The 17,184-nt window shown below is 35.3% G+C and overlaps 1 protein-coding gene across 1 annotated transcript; it reads right to left on the minus strand.

Moving 5' to 3' along the window:
- Nucleotides 1–11,229: 11,229 nt before the first annotated feature.
- LOC118968952 (olfactory receptor 14I1-like) lies at nucleotides 11,230–12,102 on the minus strand. The gene has a single exon (XM_037001549.2). It carries the CDS (start codon nucleotides 12,100–12,102, stop codon nucleotides 11,230–11,232), a length of 873 nt encoding a protein of 290 aa, XP_036857444.2.
- Between the last annotated feature and the right edge of the window lie 5,082 nt (nucleotides 12,103–17,184).

The following is a 17,184-nucleotide window of genomic DNA, read 5'->3' on the forward strand; positions in this document are numbered from 1 at the left end:
ACTTCAGAAACCCGTAGTCAATTGCAAAGGGATAAGATGGTGCTAGCAACAAATAGGTGAGAGAGCAATTATGTCCTTATATGCTGTAAATATGTGGTATAAATTGGTTTACTGAATTAAATATGCACAACTCATATACAAAGCTTTTACCTTGAAGAGTGCTTATTAATTAATCAAATGGAATAATCAAGGTATAAGAAATACAATAAAGCTAAAATATTAAATACTGTCTATATGCCTTCAAAAAATATGTTTTGTCCAATGGAGTATAAAAATCAAAATAGAGTCCAAATAAGGAATGAGCAGGAAAGGTAAACACAGATATACTTATGACTGAGATATGAGTTCTCTCTCCCTCATGTCAGTACTCTCAAAGATTTGCTCCGGTAACTCAATACCATACTCTTCAATTTCCTTCATCAGACCCACCAGAGAGTCCTTTCTTGAAGGTGAAAAGACTTTTACTCTAAGCCACATGAGATAACATGCTTTGGGCTCTTCTGATATACTAGATGATATCTCCCTGAAAGACCATGTTTTATTTGTACTCCTGGGAAGCCCCAGGAGACTAGTAATTTCACCTTTCTGAAATGCAAAAGGCTCTTCAATATCTCGTTTTCTGCAGATATCTTGGCCAGTCCACTGAGATTAATTAAATCAGCAAAACTCCATTTTTAGAGATGATATTTGTAACATGTTTCATAAAACTTGAGAAAGCACAAATCCTCAAATGGTTCATGGGTCAATAGTAGTTAATAAACAAATATATTTATAAAATGTGTGTTAATAGACTCAAATAAATACCATATGTCTTAACTTCTTTTGTTAAGCAAAGCAAAACAGAATAAACAGCAGCAGACTCAGAAACACTGAGAAGTGACTAGCGGTTACCATGGGGGAGCAATTGGTGTGGATGGATTGGGAGGGTGAAGGGGATAAAAGAGGACAAAAAAATCTCAATCATAATGTAAGTTGATCAAAGGGATAGTAATAAAACATGAAGAATATAGTCAATGGGTCTGTAACATCTTTATATGTTGACAGTAGCAACCACATTAGCAGGGATGAGGATTTAATAATATGTGTAACTGTTCAACCACTGTGTTTTATACTTGAAACTAATATAAGATCATATATCAATAATAGTTCAATTAAAAAAAATTATAAGGTGTGTTCAACTTTCATATCTGAATTAAACTAACTAAAAGTGTCTGATGCAGACACAAATTCATCCTTGTAAGTGGTGAAGTTACTGCTATAATTTTGAAAATTGGCTGCCACAGGATGAAAACTGAAAATGCCTATTATATACGACAATGTAAATTATTACCTTTGCTTGGATGAGTCCCTGATGAGTAGCTAATGCACAGGTTGTAATGAAAAAAGTCAAATGGACAAAATTTTAAGGTGATTCTGAAACTTTCATGAAGAATGAGTAGAAAAATCTTGAATGAATTCTAGGAGAAAAACTTCAAAATTATATATTTTAATAACCATGACACCAGTAAGAGGGATATTAACAAGACAAATATACTAAGAATAGTACCCGTCTTTGGGGAACATAGTAATCAAATGTAAATGAGTATAGAATGCAAAAATGATTAAAAAGCATATAGTGTACTTTACACTGTTGAACAATTTAACAAGCACATTGAATTAACAATTATTAAAAATTTATAAGGCTGAAATGTCCTCAGAGGTTCCTTGTGGCAATTTCAGGATAATGGATGATGCCTGTGGACCACTTCAGACCTTATCGTGGCAGCACCCAGTGTTTAGAAGGCCTGCTGTGGTCTCCTTGCCCCGGGAACATCTATTTGCTCAAGAACAAGCTAATACTCTGTCCAAAGTTTCTTCTTTCTGATTTTCTCTCAGCTGAGAAATGATCACTTTCTGGATAATTTTGGTTAACTAGGTTTTTTTTCTAGTTTTTATGTTATTATTCATAATTCATAAAGTATCTGTCTTGATAAATATCTTCACAATCAATAAATTACTACCCTATTTTATACTTTCCATGCTGTAAATTGTTTTTTCTTTAAAGTCATTGATTTGACTTAAAAACATAAAGTTAACACAAAAGTTTGGACTCAGGTTTGCATAAAATATTTCCCAATATTTGAATGAGACTATTCCACTGTTAATAATTGATTAAATGGTACAAATTGTTCCTACTACTTTAATATTCAGCTAATTAAATCAGACAAAAGCCTGAGTGACCGTACAATCAGCACTATCATGAAACCAGTAAACCCAGTTTTCTAACCACCAGGACACACAGAGCATCTCTAAGTAGCTGTCTAGACATCAAGCTGATGTACCAATAGTTTTAGAATTATTTTCTCAGTCTAGTACTTTTACAGTTCTTTCCTAATATTATTTCTATATTTAATAAAGACTAACACCAGTTCATCTTGAGTGAATTGGTATAAAGGAGTTACATAATTATCTTAGGAACTAATACATCCACTTTTATTGAGAGCATATAGATGTTATCATAATTGAATATTATTCATCTAGGCCTTAAGTGCTACATGACCAAATATCTCTTCTAGTGATTTCTGCATGGCCCACCTGATTTGTCATGGTGGGGAGCTACACAAAAATTTGAAACATGACAAAAAGAGTTTAATGATATTTAGTTTATCAGATATTGCATGTACCTGTGTCCCTAAATACATGAGTCACTAGTGGCTCATATTTAGGTAAACTTTGGAGATAAAAGTAACATAAAATATATTGTACACTCTTCTGTCTTTGGAAGGAGTGTTTAGTTCACCTATTGTGTTGCTCTATTTCATGAAAACCATACTGGGCTACTATCACCTTTGGTCCAATCCTATCATATACAGTAGGGATGCATAAGTAGAGAACTTACAGGCCCTTTCAGTGATTAAGCAATTTAGATTTTACTATAAACTCCAGTGTTTCTAGATGAGGCAAATTCATAATCCACTCCATCAGGCCCTTACAAATACAAGCCAAAGAATTTTAGAGTATAGTTGTGGTTTAGAGTATAGTTGTCTAGAGAACATCCTCTCTTCAAGCACCCAGTGAAGAAGTGTTGGCCTGGGGCAACAAAACCTGTTTGAAATAAAGGGTTGAGGTGATCTTGGACAAAAATAAAGCAGAAGTCTTGTATAGAAGAACTGTACAGTTATAGCAGCATCTTCCCCTCCCCCCTCCCCACAAGTCCTAAGAAAGGAGAGGAATCTATTTAGGGGACTTTCCATTAGTCTTCCTCATATTGGGTGTCATTCTGAGATCTATGAAACTTATAAGACAGCATTTCATGCCTGTATCTCCCCAGTTTCTGTCAACAAATATTTCAATTGTTCATTCCAATTGTCTAGGAATCCATTACTCTGAAAATGATATGCAGCATAGTATATTCATTTGAAGTGATAACACTGTCCCAATATCTTCCATTTCAGGATTTTTGTAAACAGTTGCTTCTACAACTGTGTATGCAATCTCACTCAGGAGTTTATTGTTATTCCTGTCAGGACTCAGTTGAAGTCTTTTGTGTGTACATGCGTCATTCCAAACTTCCAGCTATGTGGGAGATACAATTTGGTGATTAGAGGATGGAAGGAAAATATCCGAGTATCTCTCCATTACAGCAGCTCTTCCATTTCCTATCATTTCATGAACTCAGTGGCCACCTCCATGAGAGCATCAGGATGCCCTCTTTTCAATTCCAATCAACTTCCACTGCTGTGAAGGGGTCTTCTGATGCCTTGAATTCCTATGGTAATTTTCAAAGTCCATAGTCAACAAAGGTTTTCCTTAAACAAACAAGTATTCCATTGCTCAAAAAATATATTATTTTTGACAGGCCTTTTATCACTGGCCATGAAACAGTAACAGCCCAGGGATAAGGAGAAATAACATGTAATTCAGCCCAAGAGGCTGATGTGATTTTCCTTTTCTATCACTGTGGATGGCTCCCCAGTAGGATGCTGTCTGTCCATGTTGCAATGACAAACCATCAACCAGGCAGCTCTTTGTTGTTCAAAATTTATTTGTTCATAGGACTGCTCATGGATCTAGAGGATTCAGAAGTTCCTCAGGTGATTCCAATGTCAGTCTTGGAGAAAAGATGTTGTCAGCCAGTGAATAAGGTAGGTGGTTTCATTGTTCTTGCAGTAGCATGTTCTTGCAGAATCCATTTCCACTTTACTGTGGAACTCCTCTGGACACCACCATCGCCAATAGAGTATTCAATAGCAACCAAATACGTGGGCTATCTTAGCTTTTATGATTACTGTAGGTCCTTTAGCCAGACTGCAATATCATTAAGGGAAATACCAAGCTAGTATCTCTCCACTGAAAATTCTATGGTCTAAAGTCAAGTACTCCCTTTTAGAAGCTTCTCACTGCCTTTTCCAAAATTTCCATCCTGCACAAGGATGTGTTATAGGCGCTTCCAAAATCAAATATGAGTGTGGGTCTTCAGGGCCCAGGGCTTCTAGAGGAAGGCCACTATTTTCAGATCAGAATGTCCACTATTTCTTTCACTATTTAAAGATGCACTTAGGTAGTTTTATGGATAAAGACAGCATTATCTGCAGATGTGGAATATGGAGTCTAAAAAATTGCAAAATATATGGGCTTCTAAACATGTTATGTATTAAAGTGTTAATCTCTTTTATGCCACCAGGTATATTTATCTATTCCAAAACAACAATCTGGGGGCATTTCAGCATTTCTATATATTCACATTTGGCTTATCCAGTTGGTACATGAAGAATGTTTATATACATGCCTCTTTTTTTTTTACAAGAGTAGACAGAAGTGTTGTCCAATTAAACATAATATTAGTTTCCATAATAAATCCAGACAAATGAAACTACTCACATAAAGTTTGTTCCTATATTCCAGATTTTATCCAAACTTTCTCCTTCATACCATCTATAGTAATACCCCCATTTCTCTTAAGCCAAATGTTGTATATTATAATTTTACTGGTAAGTTTTGAGATTCTTTGTCATGGAAGCTCCATTCCTTGGCCATTTCTCTCACACTTATATCATTGCTCTTGTTTCCGTAGCCAGGTGCTTTTGCCTAGCATGTGATTATGGTGGTGGTGACACCAGACAGCACCTTAACAAAATATCAGTATTAACATAATCATTGTTATTTAACTTAATCTAAAATATACAGTGAGAGAATGGAAGGGAAGGGCGCGTCATTTCTGTGTTGCTCTTCCCATAATTTATAGCTCAAATCTAATCATGAGAAAAGATCAGACACAAAATGAGAAGCATTCTGTAAAATAATTGACCACTATATTCCAAAAAAAAGAAATAATGGTTATGAAAAACACAGGGAAGTCTGAGAATTGGACACAGATATGAGGACAATAGATAACATGATCACAAAATACCATGTAATATAGTGGATTGAATGCCATGATTCCATCTCATAACTGGATACTGAATTGAAATGAGAGCAAAAAAAAAAAAAGAAAAGAAGGAAAACAAAGAAACTGCACTTGGGTCTGCAGTTTAGTTAAAATTTAAAAACCCAGATCTTTTATCCAAATCAGAATTTTAGAGTTAAAATATATTTGTGGAAAATGGCATTTTAGGCACTGCTGAAGAAAATATTGAAACTGAAATTACAGTTATAGAAATTACTGGGACTAAAACACACAAAACAGTTTTTAAAATGTAAAAAAATCAACTAAAATTAGCCCATTTTACATATAATACACAAAGAAGAAGAGTAAGTAAAATGGGAAGAAATATGTTTAAAAAAGTAGTGGCCAAAACTTTGCAAATTTGATCTCAACTATAAACCACCATGTCTGAGATAAATGTACTGTAAGTAAAACAAACATGAATAAAGCTTCACAAAGACACATAAGGGTAAAATTATTCCTAGTTGTAAAGAGTAAAACTGAAAATTGGCTGGAGAAAAACCATATAAAGGACAAAGAATAAGTTTGATTGCACACTTTCATTTAAAGTAAGATGATACAAGAACAACATTTTCACAGTCTATAGCAAAAATACAGATGTCCCAGGAAAAAGTAATATCTGTAAAACTATAAGAAAATGAAGTGATGTCATAGAAGACAGACAGTCTGGGAATTAGTCCATTCACCAAAACTATTGAACTGGAAATATCTGTCAGGAAAAACTATATCAGAGCTCCAGAATAACATTTGCAACATTCAGGAGCAAGTCTGAGGAGGAAAGATACTTCCAAGTTTAGGTGAATTCTGATGTTTCACAGAAAGGCTACCATTCCACATTACTCCATCCAATGAGAGAAAGAGATGGATGTTGTGGACTGTGTTCCTACTTCATGTGTGGGTGTCAGGTTAGTCAGTAAGAACATTGTCCTTTAAGGATGTGTATTGTGTTTTGTTAAGCCACACTTTTCCCCCTGGATGGCCTCAGGGATGACCATTGTTTTAATAACCACCAGGCTGATATACTTTTCAGCTAACATCTCTTAAGAAACATGAGTAATATCAATGAAAGGACATTGGTAAGTGCAGATTTTGAATAGCAAGACCAACTAACCTGACATAAAAGACATGTTGAAAAACCCTCAAACAAGAAAATGTTTTTCATTAAAAATTTTAAAAAAATTAATTTTCCAAGGAGCACATGAAACATTCTACACATATCCCTGATATTATGCCATAAAACAATAGTCAACATAATATGTCAAGTTACAGCTAATTCCACAGAAATATGAAGAGTTTTTAGATAATTCTATGACTATATGCCCATACATTGGACAATCTAGGAGAAATAGAAAAGTTCCTAGAAGAGTACGCATCCAAGACTGACCCAGAAAAAGCAGAAAATCTGAACCAGCAATGAAATTGAATTTGCAATAAAAATATTCCCAAGAGAAAAAATTCCAAAACCAGACAGCTTCACAGTGGATTTCTACCAAATATTTAAAGAAAACACAATACTGAGCTTTTTAAAAGTATTGCAAAATGTAAAAGAGATGGGAATATCTTCCAAACTAATTGTATGAGGGCAGCATTATTACAAAAAACAAATTAAAGACACTACAAAAATAAAATAATAAACCAATATCCCTGATGAACATAGACACAAAAATCCTCAATATAATATTAGTAAACATATTCAAATATATATCAGAAGTTTCATCCATGACCAAGTCAGATTAATTACAAAGATGAAAGGATGCTGCACTATTCATAAATCAGTCAATGTGATCACCTTGATAGATGCTAAAAAAGCATTTGAAAAAACTCAACATCAATACATGATTAAAAACTACCAACAAAATGGTTATAGAGGGAACTAACCTCAAAATAATAAATGCCATATGCAACAGACCCAAAGCTAACATCACATTAAATAGTGAAAACATGAAAGATTTTCCTCTAAGATCAGGAATAAGACAAGGATTTCCACTCTCACCACTTTAATTCAACGAAGTATTGGAAGTCCTAGCCAAGGTAATCAGAAAATGATGAAGACATAAAAGACATCAAAACTTGTATGGATGAAGTGAAACTGTCACTATTTGCAGATGAAGTGCTACTACGTATAGAATACCCTAAAATCTCCACCAAAACATTTTAGAAAAATAACTGGATTCAACAAAGTTGGAGGACATAAAATTAATAAACAGAAATCTGTTGCATTACTGTATTCTAACAATGAAATAGCAGAAAGTGAACTCAGGAAAACAATTCCATTTACAACTGCATCATCCAAGAGAATAAAAATCCTGCAAATAAACCTAATCAAGGAGCTAAAAGACATCTACTTTAAAAATTCTAAGACACTTATGAGTGAAATTACAGAAGACAAATATCAATGGAAATCTATCCCATGCTAATGGATAGGAGGAGTTATTATTGTCAAAATGCCCATTGTCTTCAATGTAATGTACAACTTCCATACAATAAATATCAAAATATCGATGGTATTTTTCAAAGAATTGGTGCAAATAACCATAAAATCCATATGAAACCACAAAAGACTCCAATAGTCAAAGCATTCCTGAGAAAGAAGAACAAAGCTGAGGGTATGTTTCCTGATTTCAAGCTATATAACAAAGCTACAGTACACAAAACAGTATGGTACTCATGTAGGAATAGACCCAGAGATCAATGGAAGAGACTGGAGCACAAATAATCTTTGGTAAATTAATATATAATACAGTAGCCATGAAAATACCATGAGGGATAGTCTCTTCAATAACTTTTGTTGTGAAAACTAGACAGCTACATACAACACAATGAAACTGTATTACTGTCTAACTCCAAACATAAAAATAAGCTCAAAATCACTTAAAGTACTAAGTGATGACATTGATCCACAAAGCTCTTCAAAGAAAATATAAGCAAAACTTCTTGAACATATGCAGGGTCAATTTTTTTTCTGGACACTTCGCAGGTAAGAGAAACAAAATATAAAAAGGAAAAAGTGCGACTACATCTAACTAAAAGCTTCAGTACACCAAAGGGCACCATCAACAGAACAAAAAGACAAGCTACACTATGGGAAAATATATTCATAGATGAGTTCTCCTATAAGGGGTAAACATTCAAAATATACATAGAAATCCTGTGCTTCAACTGCAACAAAACAAATAACCAGATTAAAAAATGGTTGGAAGGCCCTAACAGACCTTCTCTTAAAAGAAGAAATACAAATGGCCAACAGGCACTTAAAGAGATGCTCCTCCTCATTAATCATCATGGTTCTGCAAATCAAAATGACATGAGATATCAGCATCACTTTGACTGAGTTTCCTGGCGTTTGTGACTCTAAGAGTTGTGCAAACTGAGTGCGAAACTGAGTCTCCAGCAATTAGTCAATTGCAGTTCAGGTTTTCCTACCCATTCCTGTGCTGATTCCAATGGTGGTTTTCATTTGAGAGTCTATATTTAGTTAAGGCGTGGCTTTCAGTATGAGCCTGCTTGTAACTTCAGTTTTCTGGAGAACTAATATGTACCATGGTGACTATAAGTAAACACTAATATACTCTGCACTCGAGATTTTCTTAGAAGGAAGATCCTGATTTCCAATGACACACAAAAAATGGTAATTATGTGAGATAATGGGTATGTTAATTTTCATAATTGAGGTAATTACTTCATAATGTGCAAGTATGTAAAAAAATTAATTATTGCATTAATACATCAACTAAAACATATGGGAAAACTAATATTTTTAATATCTGTGAGATAATTGCCACATGTTTATTCAATTAGGACATCTAATTCACTAATAATCTGAAAAATACAACTGACAAAAATAACACATAACTTAATTAACATAAAATAGCAACATTTAGAAAGCTAGGTTTGACCATATTTTAGCATAGTTGTGGAAAAAGTGCCATGCTGGTGAATTGCTGATGGGAGTTTAAATATGTGAAATTTTTTTTCTGAAAACAGAAATATTTTATATGCTTAGGATTGTAACTACTTAGATATTCATGGACTATGGAATAAATGGGTAAAATGTGGTGAGTGGTAAGAGATTCAATGTAATTAGTACAAGTTTGTATATTTAGTTTTAAGTTCAAAAGCTTTCACTGACCCACTTGATTTAAACAAAAACCAACAACTGATATTACATTACAACCATATATAATAGAATTAATGAAATGTATAAACACAGATAGAGGCATTCAGTATGAATTAAGCCTTCAGTACTGATTGCATTTGACCAAAAAATGTTTTTGGCCACTGCCCACTGAGGCCTGAATGACAGCTGGCATAATTTGTTCAACAAAAGAATAATATTACAGTAGACCAAAATTATCTAATATCTAGGCATCTTTGAATTTGTAAATACTTTTTCTCCTGAACATACAACCCCCATCATTTCTGGCACAAAACTATTCAACCACACACAAAATTAAACATTATGAAACAGTAATAATTGCATAAGCAGTTCTGAATGGTACTGAGAACAAAATATATTTCCCTGTGATTCATACATTTTGTGCCCAAGTCTGTTTTCTTGTCCAATCTGCATTGTCACTAGCTTCTCCTGGATCTACATTTTGACTCATTGCCTTTCACTATTTCCTGTTGGTATTGTTGTATATATTGGAGTGTAAATGAATGAATGTGGCCACCTTATTGTAATTTTCTTAATCTTTGTTTTACTAAACTATTTATATTTATGTTAAGCATTAAAACTTCACTAGAAGCATCTGTTTCCTATGTTGGATATGATTACATATTGTTCATCTACATTTTTTTTCATGTCTACTAACCGGTAACCTCTTACAAACTGGTGATTTTACCAGCTGCCTTTTGCTCACCACAACTAGGTCGTTGAGTTACAGGAACCCTGAAAAAATTTTATCCTGTATATGTTACAAATATGATTGAATCCATTTATAGGTGTAAGTACTTCTCTTTGTAATTCCTCAGAAAACGCCCAGGTTATATTTTCATAGATATAGTAAGTAGATATACTGAAACAAAATTATGTAGTTCAAATTATATATATATATATATATATTTGATACATAATATATTACATAAAATAAAGCATATACACACATATTTAATGCAAATGTATACATAGTTATTTAAACATCAGATCTTCATATGTTTATTTCTGTAGCTTTCATATATATTATATGTAAAATTTGTATTTATTTGCATTTACATTTTATATATTTCTATATGCATATATGTACAGACATATACATATATAGGTATTTGAAATGCAGAACTTTATTTCAGTATTCTACCCCTTACGTTTATGAAAATGCAATAGACCTGTATGTCTAAATATATTAAATGTCAAAAAAAAGAAGAGATTATGGCACAATATTGCAGTTAGTTATGACTATGTTTGCAACTTAGTTTTTCTGCAAAGAAATCATTATTCCTGTAGGAAAAGACTTTCTTTTGACATCTTAATTCACTTACATAATGAGAAGGTAAGACCAAAAATTTACTACTGTATGTTATATTTCAACAAGTGTGAATATAAGAAATTATTTTACACAATCCATGATTTAATTCAAATGATTAAATACACTTAATTTATTTAAAAATCCTTTGAAGTAAAAAATAATTATGTGACTTAAGTTTTAACTATATTAGAATTTTAGATTAATGGCTACTAGGAACTCACTTTCTACTTTGATTATTGAAAATCATATTTCCAATCACACACACATACAAACTCTTTTAGGGAAATAAAGCATTCTAATAAACATTCTACCCAGAGCATTCTTAATTTCCTTATTTCATAGACTAAAGATAAGAGGGTTTGCAAAGTGGCGCACCATACAATTGAACATGGCTGTAAGAAGGTTTTCAATGGTTGATACATGTGAAATGGGGCTCAAGTAAGCAAACAATGCAGACATTACAAATAGGATGAAAGTAGCTATCTGGGGGGAGCAGGTTGACAGGGCTTTATTCTGGGCTTCCGCAGAATGCATCTGGAGCACAGCTGAAAATATGTGAATATATGAGCTGAATAAGATGACAGAGCAGAGTAAAACAATGCAAGCACTTACAGCAAGAGTCACACACTCAGGACACTGCACCTCCTGGGATGAGATGCTCAGGACTTGAGGGACATCACAGAAAAACTGGTGAATCACATTGGACACCGTGAACGGAGGCCTGAATATGGTCCCTGTGTGGACAGCAGAGCTGACCAGCCCACCTGCCCATGAGACACCTGCCACCTGTGTGCACAGACGTGGGGTCATGGTGAGCCCATAGTGCAGAGGATGGCAAATGGCAACAAAGCGGTCATAGGACATCACCACAAGGAAGAAGATCTCTGTGGACCCAAAGGAAATAATCAGGACAGTCTGAGCAGCACATGCTTTGACAGAAATCAGTTTACTACCTATTAGAGAATTCATGATCAATTTGGGAATGATAACTGAGATGAAACCAAAATCTATGAGAGATAAATTACCTATAAAGAAGTACATAGGTAAGTGAAGACTTGAGTCCATCACAATGATAATAATGGTCAGAAGATTTCCAGCCAAGGCACTCAGATAAATTACTAAGAACATGAGACCTTGCAAGATTTCAAGTTCCCCAGAACTGGAGATATCCATGAGAACAAATTCTGTGAAGATGATGAGATTGTCCATGTCTGCTAACATGCTCTGTAACCTTGAGTCTGAACATGATGTAATAGGATGATGCTACACTCCAAATAGAGAACAAAATTATTGTCATGTATTGTAAAATATTTTTTATGAATTGATTACTGACTTTAAGGTTGCATGCCTTATAATCACCAAGCAATGTGCAATACATATTAGTCAAATTAATGAAATCAATAAAATGAAATACAGGAAAATATAAAAATGTTATAACTGCAAACTGGACATCTAAGAAATTTATAAAATGGAATTTAAAAACTAAACTACAGTCCCACAAAGACCTGAACACGATGAAAAAACAGATATACCTGAGAGCTTAGACATAAGGTCTGTCTTCCCACACACCAGCATCTCTTACAGAATCACTAAAGTGCAATATCATTAACCTTTATTTTATTTGATGACTCATAATCCTGAGAGCCCTTTCCCAGAGTGTATCATTACACTAAATCACGTGTGGAAGTGTGTACTGTTTCGCCATTTTGGACTGTAATTTCTTTCTGGAGGGCACTGTGGTACTTATACATCTTACAGCCCTCAGAGGAACTAATAATTGTAGACTCCTGAAAAGCTGAGACCTTCAACACCTTGTTTCCCGTAGATATTTTGGCCAATCCAGTGAGATTAATTAGATTCATAATAGATTTTTTATGAGATAACTTTGACTAGAGGTTTTTATACTACCTGAGAAAACATAAGTTCTCTAAAATTGGGTCTGGGTCAGTGTTGGTTTAATAACACTTCAAAGTTAATGCCTCATGTTAGTAAGAATCATATACTTGGAGAGAAAATTAAAACTATAACATAATGTTTTATTTGTACATATATGCATATATAAATATTATAACATACTGAATTTAAAGTAGTATAAATACAATTATCAGTTTTGAAAAATAAATTTCTAAAAATGTCTGAAAATATGAAATAAAAAAAGATCTACTCACCCAGCTCTCACATCTACAAGTAAGTGTTTGAAACAGCCTCAATGTCACCAATATTAATATTAAATAAACTATGATAAGTTTGAAGATCACAAGACACAGAATACAACAGGAAAATGTCCATGAAAACAAAACGTAAGATCCTAACCTAAAGCCTAGAATTACTCTCTGCTCCATTACGGCTTTTGAAGGATAGTAAAGAAAGAATCCTGACTGATTTTGAGATGATATCAATATTTGAGTAGAAAGACTTTGAGGTAAGTCCAGAGTGGGGAAAAAAGTAAATGTCCTACATTTTATTGTCACGATCCCAAAGTGGTATTCTATCTCTCCAGTGAGGAGAGATGCCATGAAGAGGGAAGGCACTACTTCAAAATAGTAATGAATTTTAAGAAACAGCAAAAAAGTAGATTAGTCTGAGAAGTAAAGATAACATGGATAAAGACTAAGCTAAAATAATTGTCACTGTTTAAAGCTTAATAAGTTAGCTGAATTAATAAAATTAGATCTCCAAATCTTCAATGCCCTGATAGTTTTGTGTTGGGAGTAAGGATGAGGGCTTTGAAAACTTCATTTATTTAGTTTTGTTACATTTTATGTATTTCAACAGTTTCATATTGGTATAATTGATACACAAAAACTGTGCATATTTAGCATATTCAGTTGACATGTTTGGACATATGCAAATAGCTATTATACCATCATAATGGCTAAGGTAATGGGTACAGCCAACATCTCCCAGAGTTTCCTTATGCTCTTATGTGTGTTTGTGCAGGAGCGTGTGTGTGGGAGGAACATTACCTGAGTTCTACTCATTTAGTACATTTTGAAGTGCAGAATACTCTGTGGGCTTTGTCCTGCATAGTCAGCGGTGGCAGAAAGAACTACTCAAGATAGGAAAGTCAGGAGAGGTGAGAGGGAGACTAAGGGAGGTCTCCCCGAACTGCTCTCAAGCTCTCATATTTATTAAGCCTACATTTACCAAAGCAATGTATGGTATGTCAGGAGGCTACGTGCCAAACAGGATGCTGCAGGGAACGTGCAGGCAGTCAAGCACAGCCATTTCCATGACTTCAAAGGAAAGTAAAATCCTATGCACCAGTGAATAGGTAAGCGAAGCATATTGTGCTGTTTCTAACATGAGAAGGAAGCAGTGTTCTGCTTTGCCAGGTGGCCCTGCACCTTTCCAATCCAGGACATAGCCATGTGGTTCCCCACATATCCCCATTTTTGGTTTTAATATCCTTCAGTCTTCTCAGAAAATAGCAACATAACCAGCTCTTGCTCATGATGGTTAGAGTCAGTCATAAGAATACAAATCATTCCTAAGGCTATGAGAAAAATGAAAAAGATTAACAGACCAAGAGCTACAATGACCCAGTACATAAATTAATGCTATGGAATCATTTTGTTGGTAACAATTTAATGATATTGGATAAATCTTGTTCAACCTGTATTTGTGTTTCTGGTTAGATGTCAGTAATTGTTGATGTAATTGAGTAGAGAGAGCATTAATTCCCATCTGAAGATTAGAGGAAAAGGCTCCTAGCAAGTGTCGATTTACAAGGTCCCATGAGTGCTGGGATTGGTCATATGGCAATGGGGTGACACAGATTTTGTCATGCTGTCAATCACATTGCATGTGTTTTTGATCAATAGAGCCTGTTTTCACTCCACAACCCACTCAAGAGCAGCCTCCACAGCCTGTAGCCTCTGCATAATGACCTTATCAATTTGTGTTTGTGTTATCATTGCTCAAGTGATGTTAGTTATAACATGGTTAACTACCTGTAGGTAAAATTGCAATATTTCCAGAATCTCTCACCTGGCCTTCTCCACATCAATAGGTAAATACAAGGGGAACAGAGAATATCTGACTGGAGAGGTTTGGTGGGGTCCTTTTTGCAGCCAGGTTGTGAGAGACATGGGTAAACAGAAGTGAACAACTGTGTGTAATCTGTAAAGAGGTTTCTCCCATTCCATTTCTCCCTTTGGCTGATTTAAGTTCAAAGCTATTTTGCCACAGGCTGGGAAAATATTTCACTCTGGAGTTACACTATCTTAGTCGTGTGAATAGATTTGGTAAGAGACACTGCTGCTACATAGTCAGTAGCTAAAATAATGACTGCAGACATGAGGAAGACAATGCACTGTCCCGTAAATCTCTTGGGTCTCCATTTATACATGGTTGGAGTTAACTTAGCAAGACCATTAGACCCTTCCCATGGTTGTGTTAAATTTACCATCAACCAAACTTTAGACTTTTTAATGTAACAACGTGTGAAATATTGAAATTAGTCAATTCATAATGACTAATGAAGGACAATTATAAAGCCATGGAAATCACAGTAAAAATATAATATGTGTTTGCAAATATCATAGCTAACTTGTTGCTTGGAATTAGGAAGATATAAGGATGAGGAGTCCTCAATAGCATGCTATTAGAGATACTATGGGTGAAAGACATGGGAGTGCAAGTCCAAGGGGACAGTTCTGGGGCAAAATACATCTGAAACCAAAATTAGTCAAAGGGAGAAATTAAGGTAAGAGACCTGTTTATTTCTTGCAAGCAGTCATCCCATCTCTCTTTTGACCAGGCTGCAGCAGAAAAAAGATCACCAAACCTTCCCAGTTCAAATAAACCCTCTCACACCCTTGTAATTACCTATTGATAGGAAGATGTACTACTAATCTCCACCCCTTGGAAACACCTATTGATATGCAGATGCATTAAAACCAGATCAGAGATTCTGGAAATATTACAATTTTATGCACAGCCCACCACTCCAGAAATCTCAACTCACAATGTACACATTCCCTATTTTCTGAAATGGACCTGTTGAAGAAAACTGTTGCATTGCAAGGAGGCTATGAACATAAAATAACAAAGGCAATAAAATCATGATAATCCTCAAGTTGGAGGCTTCAGCTAGGTTCAAAATCCTAGGTAGAGAAGGTCCAAAGCTCACCTACTCCACAGGCAATAAGAAGCTGAACAGGTAATTCAGAGCAATCATCATGCCACACCTGCAGCCAAGGGACACATCCAGGCGTTAAGGACTATATAAGGGAATAACCTTAAAGGTGACAAGATTCATGTATTAAATGACACCAGCATAGGCAACTCTTGTCCTTCAGGTAGGATGAATGAAAGGGAGAGGTCCTATGATAGGACAGTGGCAGGAATGGGATCTCATCCTGGCCTAGTATACCAGACTTTCACCCCTCTCCCTGTGGTAGTTACAGATGGGTCATTATGTAGGGCTGTGGGAGGTACATGCACTGGCCATAAAGATAAAACAAAATTTCCAACAAGATGCTTTTACCTACCAGATGTATTTGGTACACTACTGTGATCTTTGGGGGCCACTCTGCTGTTCCTCAAGGAATACACATGAGGCCAGCTTCCAGGCATTTTTCCCTGAGGTGCCAAAAGGGCCAGCCATCTCTTGTCCATGTGACAAAATGTCCAGAGCCATGTCTATTCAACAGAGTCTCCATGGCTTACTGCAGTAGGGGCTGACAGCAGGATGTTACTCTGTTGGCCATGTCCTGGCTTCAATAACTCCTCTTTGGTTAGCACATGCAAGTGTATAGGAGATGCAGCAATGTGTGTTAGCATATCCACAGGTCTCAATGATCCTTCTCAGGGTGTCTCATTCAAACACCATAGCACTGTCCATAATTGAACTGACCAGCCCAATAAATTTTTGGTATCTGATTTCACGCCAAATTTCAATAAAACATTGTACCTCTCTGTCATGCTTTCACCAGGAGGGTTATATGGTACATGAAACTTCCACTTATTCCTAATCACTGCACCCATCCTTGTAACGCATATGCAATTGAGTGGGTGTTTGATCAGTCAATGTCCTGTGGCCAGCCATAGGCTGCAAAGAGATGATCTTGACCCCTCTTGAGGGTTTTCTGATTTGCATCACATCAAGAACACCAACCAATATGCCAGTAGCTGTATCCACACAAATCATGGCATACTTTCTGTTATGGGCAGAGGCCCAATATAGTCTATCTGCAACCAGGCAAGGAGAATCAGCCCCTTTACTATTATCCCATGTTGCTGCAGGACTCAGTGTAAGTACCTCATTAAGCACACAAGGTGCTCCTT

This window comes from Manis javanica, chromosome 14 (genome assembly GCF_040802235.1).
Source record: "Manis javanica isolate MJ-LG chromosome 14, MJ_LKY, whole genome shotgun sequence".
Classification (NCBI taxonomy): Eukaryota; Metazoa; Chordata; class Mammalia; order Pholidota; family Manidae; genus Manis; species Manis javanica.

Coding starts and splice junctions, on each gene's coding strand:
- LOC118968952 (XM_037001549.2), bottom strand. CDS start 12,102: ATGGACAATCTCATCATCTTCACAGAATTTGTTCTCATGGATATCTCC.